This window comes from Drosophila pseudoobscura, chromosome 4 (assembly GCF_009870125.1).
Source record: "Drosophila pseudoobscura strain MV-25-SWS-2005 chromosome 4, UCI_Dpse_MV25, whole genome shotgun sequence".
Classification (NCBI taxonomy): domain Eukaryota; kingdom Metazoa; phylum Arthropoda; class Insecta; order Diptera; family Drosophilidae; genus Drosophila; species Drosophila pseudoobscura.
In genome coordinates, this window is record NC_046681.1 from 13,903,345 (window position 1) to 13,911,205 (window position 7,861).

The following is a 7,861-nucleotide window of genomic DNA, read 5'->3' on the forward strand; positions in this document are numbered from 1 at the left end:
CCCAAAGTCACAAAGAAACTCTTTAATTGTTAAAATATAAACATATTAGAGGCAAAAGGCTTCCTTTCTCCCAAATGTATAGCTAATTTCCCATAAATTCCTTTTCATTTCCCAACACCCCCCACACTTTTTTCAAAGACTTTTTGAACAACCTTTGAATATCTGGAAACACTTGTGGCCGCTGCCGAGCAAAGCAAAAGAATGTGAAAATGTCTTTGGGCTTTTGCCTTTTGCGTTTTCTTGAATGCGGAAATTGGAAAAATGCTGGCGGCATTTTCCTGGACAGGTCGTCGGGGCGGGGCAAACAGAATGAAAGTCAAGTAATGGAAGGGCGGGCAAAGGGAAAAACTGTCAGCGACAGCATTAAAACTAACAGGAATCGGGAGCAGCATTCTCAGCATTCTACACATTCCCCCCCCCGCATCGAGTGAACGGAACGGATCGGATAGGAGAGGAGAGGAGTCCCAGCTCCAACCCCAACCCCAGCCACAGCCACAGTCTCGTGTGGCATGCCACATGCAATTCAATAAGAATTTCCCACTTGCCAAGGGTGGGGCACTGGCACTGGGCAAAGTATTTCAAATGCATGCCAAACACTTGCTGCGGAATTCGTAATTGTGTCACACCGAGAAGGAGTGGAGTAGAGTGGAGCGGAGTGGCTCCTGGCCATAACTATAACCTTTATGGCTACGTGATTCAAATGCTACCAGAAATGGGCTAGCCAGGGGATCTAAGACAGGATACTAACCAATTCCTCAATTCCCATTTGTCGCCTCATTATTACAAATTGAAGGAATATCCGTCGAACAGCTTAAGAGCAATATAAAAGGACATTGGGGAACTCAAATGGCTATCAATTGAATCATTTCCATTTCCCTTTTCAAATTGTGCGCCTTTGGATGGCTTACAAAAGCTGACAGGACCGAAACTGATTTCCTCTTTGGAACCGGAACGGAACCGAAACTTATGGATTTCCGCTCAGAGATAATTCCCAAAAAGATAAACACTTCTGGAACTAGATCATACGGATTCAAAAATAGATTGCCGTTCGAAATTCTGGGTTAACTGATTGGCTAACATATATATTTGTATTAGAAGCGATACAGGAATAGAAACGCTGGAGTGGTATTCACACAGAAATATAAATGATACTTTACCAAATAACGAAAGAGGCTGCCTTCGGACGAGGAGCTTCACAAATATATAGCTCAACCCTCTCGCACCTTGCATCTTTAATGGCAGAGCCTTGTAACGCCTTATATATCAATATATCGCATCTCTCGTTACCACACCTATCATTGGGCTCTCCGGGATACCAAACATCGTCGGGATGGGGTTCAGCATCTGGCCCTTAACTGCCAAATCAGTTCCTGAAGTTCAGTATTGAGACTCTCTGTGCTTAATAGGTACTCCAACTCCTCACGGGTCTCGAAGCTGACTAGCTCGGCGACCATTTCCCGACAAGCCAAATACGCCTGATACCAGTCCCCTTTCTGGTTATTTTCAATATAATAGTATCCATTGCCGATCTTTACAAATGGTTCTGTGGTAATGTTCAGGGATTCAGGAATTCCCAAGAGAAACGCCCCGGAGTGTATCGCAGAAACATTTTATCAATATTTAGCATATTTCTTCTCTAAGGTTGAACCTCTTATACCCCGAAACCACAAGGGAATTTTATCAAATCGGAAACTGCAATAAACATTATCGGACACTATTTTTGGAATCCGGTTATTTTTTGATTAACAACGTTCTTGCGGAAATTGGATTATAATTTGCGAAATAAATTCGAATGAATTAAGAGCAAATTCCTCCTTCCCTAACTCTGTCATGTAATCGTACTCTCCATAGTCCTATAATAACTAATACTCGTATATAGTACATATATTAAAAAGGAGCCGGAGTCGGGAGTCATTTCTTGGCTCCAGACTATCAAATAGAGTTCTGTCCAATTCTCTAGCAAGAATCCAACCCAAATCTAGCCGTATAATTTTTGTATTTATTTTTTTATAATTTTTATTAAAAATGTAAATTCTGAAAATGCGGAATACCATAGTTCTCTAGACCATTGACCATCTGTGTGTGTGTGTATGTTTGTGTGTGTGGGTATGTTTGGGATTTTTCTTTTCGTTTGGCTTGCAAATACTATTTCTGGGATGAACATTTCCTTCTTTCCGTTCCTTTGCCTTTTTGACATTTCTCACTTTCAGTTTAATTTTACTTTCGTTTTTGTTTGATTACAATTATTATAATGCTGCATTATGCATGTGTGGGTGTATGGGTGTGTGTATGTGGTTTTTCGATCACAAAATAAGAACAGAACCAAGCAGACTATTGAGGGCCATATACTTGGGTACAACTAAATTCCAAGCATAATCCGCGTGAGTGTCGCGAGGGTTTACTATTCCTCCTGTATTCTGGGTGGATTTCCACATTTAGTTGCCTAACTCGTATGTATGAGCTGTAATTATATAGGGGTGTACATATACATATATATATTCTAGGCATACATATATCCAATATTGCGCCAAGCAAGCAATTTGTTTTGTTCACATCTAAAACTTTCTTCACACGATGGAAAAGCATTTTTGTAATACAATTTCTGGGTGTTTTTTTGTGTTTTTGTTTTTTTTTTATTTTTAGGGTTTTTTTTTCTTTATCTTGGGTATTATTTTCTTTAGGGTTTGTTTGGCCACTTCGCTCTCAGATGTTCGAAGCGCTGGCGTATCTAGCAGATTTTTGTGGCTGATGTTGAGCTGTGTCCAAATGCACCATAACCATGGGGATGAGGCGTCGTCTCCTGTTCTCTTCTGATCTTCTGCTCCTGGTGTCCTTTGCCCACTGATTCGATTACTCGATTACTGCTCCTCGTCGCCGAGCTCGTGCTTGATCTTGGAAAAGTCGAATGTCTCGCCAGTGCCGCGCTTGAATATGTTCAACACATCCAGACAAGTGGTCTCAAAGTGCGTGGTGGCATCGTACGATTCCGAGATGAAGATCTGCGACTGTGCCCCATCGTCAATGGGCTCCAAGTAGTCCGAAATGGTGACAAACTTTTGTGCGATCGGCTCGAGCAAGTCGAGGCCGGGCTTGATCTCCACCTCGGGATTCTCGGTCTCCACGGTGGTCGAGACCATGCCAACGAACCATCCCTTGGCGGCCACCTGATGGGTGGAGCTGACCAGCGAGACGTAGATGTCGGATTTGCGACCGACCTGCTTCTGTGGAATGATGATTTGAGTGGAGAGGCCATCCTTGGTGCTGGCCACCGGATGGTCCAGGATGCAAATGCAACGTATAACCTTGCCACGCTTGCGCACCTGCCACCGCCACCGAGACAAAGAAAATGGTATAGATTAGAATCATAAATCAGCCAGGAGTATCTTCAGGTTTACTCACCTTCTCGGGCACATAGCTGGGATCGCAGTAGACCTGCTTGCACTTGGCCACCTCCTCGCCAGAGCGCACACCCACCACCTTGCCGCCCTCGCCGAGGACAATCTCATCGATTGGCTTGTCCAGCATGTAGGTGCCACCGTAGATGGCCGACAGGCGGGCAAAGCCCTGGGGCAACTCCCCCAGACCGTACATGGGATACAGATAGGGGGATTTGCCGTATCTCGCCAGCGAGTCCGAGTACAGCTTGATGCGCCGGATGGTGTTCACCGCCGGCTCGTTCAGATACTCGTCGTCGCGGAACAGGGCCAGGGCATGGCCAGTGAAGTCCTGCGTGTTCTTGTCCAGCCCGAACTTGTCGTACAGGCCCTGCATGTTGGCCTTGGTCGGGTCAAAGTCCTTCCAGGTCTTTGGGTCCTCCTCCCTGAAGTCCTGCACATAGATGAGGAAGTTGCGGAAGCGACGCTTCTCGAACATACCTAGAACGAAAGGATACATCAATTTGTAAATATAATTCTCTGATTAGTCATCGCACTTGCAACAGGATCTACGAGTATGCACGGGAGAGGACGTGGTCAAGCCTTCGGGGGGTTTCGGGTTTCAATTTACATTTCCATTTGCATGCCACATACACACACACACTCCGGCCACACACGCAGGCCACTGTCCATAATTTGAAACCTCTAATTTAGGGGCGGCAGCAACAGCGCAGCAGAAGAAACCACAACCAACAGTCGCATGGGCCACCCCATGACGTCAGACCCCACATATGTGTAACGCTAGTACAGTGAAGCAATGCTATAAGTACATTTGCGCTTTCGTTTTGGAATAGTTTGTAATTTCTTACAATATTCTTTTCTGATTCTTTTTGATTCTTGAATCATTCTCGTGCTAACATTTTTCACATTCGACCATTCAGGCAATTTCCACTGTAAAGTGAAAGGGTTCAATGCGCCGAAATAAAAAAAAAGTTGTTGCAAAAAGAAACACAAAAAATTACAACTAAATCATAAATAGAGCGTGTGGAGCCGGCCGACTAATTGCATTTTGGTTGCTGCCACAAGGAAAAACTAAATTAAAGCCGAATTCATGTGGAAAACAGAAAGAGAGCAGGAGGGGAGGGGAGGAGAGAGCGGGACGCGATTAGAAGTGAATCAGCATAGCGGTTAATTTGGCCAATTCGTCGGCCCGTCCAGGGTTGCCAGACACACGCACACACGCACAGCTGGCAAGGCCCCACACAAGAGCCTAATCAGAAAACGAGCTAAATAAAAGGCAAATAAACAAACGCTTACGAATTTTTTAGATATTATCATTAAAACAAAGACCAGAGCGTCTGTTCTTTACACACATAACGTAGGGGGCTTTTTCTGGTAGCAGGCAGCAGGGCCAAGCAAATACGTGTCACAGTCAAACATACGACGACAGCTACAGCGAGTGAGTGTGAAAGCTAGAGAAAGAGAGAGAGGGAGAGAGACAAAGAACAAGGCAAAAGTGGAGCCCAGATAAGAGTCGAGTACATACGCACACACATACTCATTCAGACAGACAGCTGGAGACGTACAATTTTTTGCACAATACATACGAACATTTTTTCAAACGGGGAAAAAGAGCGGATCACGATTCGCACTTACCCATGAGATCGGATGCCAGAGCCTCCTTCTGATCCACCGGCACTTTGGCAATTTTTCCGCCCTTATACACGTAGCTACCCTCAATGGACTTGAACTCCAGATATCGGGTGACGCCCGTGTGTATGAGCAGCTTCACCAGCTGCCCGTTGGCCATCAGAAACTTGGGGATCAGATCCACATTCCAGTCGCGGCCACGCCCGAACCTTTCGCCTGGCGGCTCCAGACCGTAGCGCTGGAAAAGTTCCTCCAGCGGTGTAATCGAGGCCGATTCACCTCCGTAGTACTTGTTCCGATCAATATGCAGCACCTTTTTGCCGGACACGGACAGCATGCCGCTCAGAATGCACTCCTTGAGGCCGGTGCCCAGGACGATGGCGTCGTATTCCTCATTCATTTTCGCTTTGCGTTTATTTCTATGGGGACGATGGGCTTTTCACGGGTTTTTTCACTTGCTGCGACGTTGGAGTTTTTTTTTCGTTTCAGCGTTCAATAATTTTTCTCTACTCGTTCGGCGTGGTCTCTCGTTATTTGTGTGCTGTCATTCGCTGGTATCTCTCACAGGGATGCAACGTTGGCGGGAATTTTAAATCCCATTTATTTCAGTTTAATTGCGGCTTAAAAACTTTTTTTTTAGTACATAACAGCATGTATTTTGGCAGTCTAAGCTAATTTCACACTAGTAATACTAAGAAGAATATCGAAATCGAGGAAAATGTATAATATAACTTGAATTCGTCAGTATGTTTACGGTATATTTTAAAAATGAGACGGTATATTTTGGTGTATTTCTGAGGGTCTACCGTCCGACGACGGTTGCATTTCATTCAATTAACATTAGTTTTGCTTAGAAGATTCTGGTTTAGAGAGCAGAAATACATAAAAAATACATATTAAATATCACTTTAATACAAAATTGTTAACACCATTATTTACTGTTTTGTTTTTTGAACATTTTTAGCTTCAAGTTAGAAACAGCTTTTTTCTGATAAAAGGTTGGCAGCACTGTCTAGCTTGTTCAATGGCGAAGGAAATACAATTAATTCACGATATCCTTAAAATAGCACAAGTAGCTGCCGATCTGGAGGATCGGGATAAAGCTGAGGACCTGCCATGGAAGGAAAATGCCCGCCGCAAGGGACACGCACCCATAAGGACCATACCTAAGGCGTGTACGTTTACCGATGATACATCTTTACGCGCTCTTCACGGCATGACCTGGACGGCATTTGGCAAATTGCTCAAGCAACTGCGGGGCAGACTGGATCGGAAAAACCCCACCCTCCTTCCTGCCGAGACGCGCCTACAAATGGCATTGAGATACCTGACAACTGGCGACTCTTTCAGCACCCTTGCCGGCATCTATCGTGTGGGTAAGTCGTCCATTAAATATATTGTTGAAGAAGTCATCAAGGCCATAGTGAAGGAGCTAAAGGGAGTCTGCCTGCAGACACCTCAAACTGAGGAGGAATGGCTGGACGTAGCCAAGCAATTTGAGGAGCTGTGGAACTTTCCCCACTGCCTGGGATCTCTAGGTAAAATTGTTTTCCCTTTAACGATGATTCCAGCTCACCAGGTTGTCTATTGTTTTAGATGGCCACCACATTGCCTTCCGCTCGAAAACGGTCAAGGATGACAGCTACACCAATTACAGGCAGTTCCAAAGCATTATTATGCTGGCTCTGGTCGATGCCCATCACAGATTTCTGTACGTTGATGCCAGCAGTCCAGGCGGAGCAACTGACGCCTTCACCGATAGCACACTGTACAATGGTTTGGAGAGCAACCTGCTGAACATACCACATGAAAAGCCACTCCTAGGCTTGAATGAGGAACTGCCCCACGTGGTTCTGGCCGACAAGGGTTTCGAGCTACAGCCCTGGCTGATGAAGCAGCATGAGATTCCCTCGACAATTGAAAAAAAGATCTTCAACTACCGCCTGAACCGAGCCCATCGCGTGGTCGTCAACGCTCTGGGCATTATGTCCAGCAGCTTCCGAGCCCTGCAAACCGAAATCAAGCTGGAGGCGTCCATGGTGGAGAAGCTGGTGATTGCCACGAGTATTCTACACAACTTTCTCGTGCGCGAGGAGCCGGAGTATCTAAAAGGACTGGAGAAGGAAGACACTGACTTGGTGACCCTGATACCGGGCGAGTGGCGCAAGAATTCCCTTTTCATGGAGCTGGCCCCCCATGGAGCCCCCATACAGTTGGATGGAAGCGAGAACGTGGCCTGCTCAATCCGTGATGGATTCACAATGTATGTGAATGCGTCGGGAGCCGTGCCCTGGCAAATGGACGCAGTCAACCCCATGTAGAATATTATACGAGTAAATATAAAAATTAAATTTAAATTTAAAATATCCACACACGGGGGTTACGTTTCTAGAAAACTTCGTGTTAAGCGAGACATGGATTCAATACAAAATAAGGCGTTACGTTTCTAGAGTTCCAAATAGGCAACCAAAAATGGTTTTACTGTTAAGTTTGATCTGTTTTTACATTTTTAATACTCTCTGTTAATACTCAACTTACTCTGTGCATTAAATATTTAACATTACTGATTTCAAAATTAGCAAAAAGTTACTTAATATTTATCATTCATATATGTAATCATAAACAGATTAAACATTTCAAAAGTAATGACGGCTATAACATATTAATATCAAATTCAAAACAAATTTTGCATTTTAAGCCGTTATGTGAATTCATCATGTTTTTTGTTTCTTTTTTGTGGTGCCTCTCGTGTCGATCAAACAAATCAGTAATTTTGTATCTATATCTAGCTAGTAATATTCCACGGAATATCAAAAATCGAGAATATGGGTTTCCAA

General features: G+C 44.4%; 2 protein-coding genes across 4 annotated transcripts; one reads left to right on the plus strand and one right to left on the minus strand.

Annotated features, from left to right (window-relative positions):
* Positions 1-2,225: 2,225 nt before the first annotated feature.
* Positions 2,226-5,557, minus strand: Gdi (GDP dissociation inhibitor). The gene is made up of 3 exons (XM_001357208.4): positions 5,031-5,557; positions 3,400-3,875; positions 2,226-3,320 (listed from the first exon to the last, which is right to left on the minus strand). The coding sequence occupies exons 1-3, from the start codon at positions 5,422-5,424 to the stop codon at positions 2,859-2,861; spliced, it is 1,332 nt and encodes a 443-aa protein (XP_001357244.1). The 5' UTR covers positions 5,425-5,557; the 3' UTR covers positions 2,226-2,858.
* Positions 5,558-5,859: 302 nt separating this feature from the next.
* LOC6903363 (protein ALP1-like) lies at positions 5,860-7,613 on the plus strand. Of its 3 annotated transcripts, none has more exons than XM_033379718.1 (3): positions 6,266-6,400; positions 6,478-6,562; positions 6,621-7,613. In XM_033379718.1, the coding sequence occupies exon 3, from the start codon at positions 6,701-6,703 to the stop codon at positions 7,343-7,345; it is 645 nt and encodes a 214-aa protein (XP_033235609.1). In that variant the 5' UTR covers positions 6,266-6,400; positions 6,478-6,562; positions 6,621-6,700; the 3' UTR covers positions 7,346-7,613. The 3 variants fall into 3 exon arrangements, with proteins under 3 accessions (XP_002132244.2, XP_033235609.1, XP_033235608.1); XM_033379717.1 differs by having other exon boundaries at positions 6,282-6,400; positions 6,454-6,562; XM_002132208.3 differs by having other exon boundaries at positions 5,860-6,562.
* The last annotated feature ends 248 nt before the right edge of the window (positions 7,614-7,861 follow it).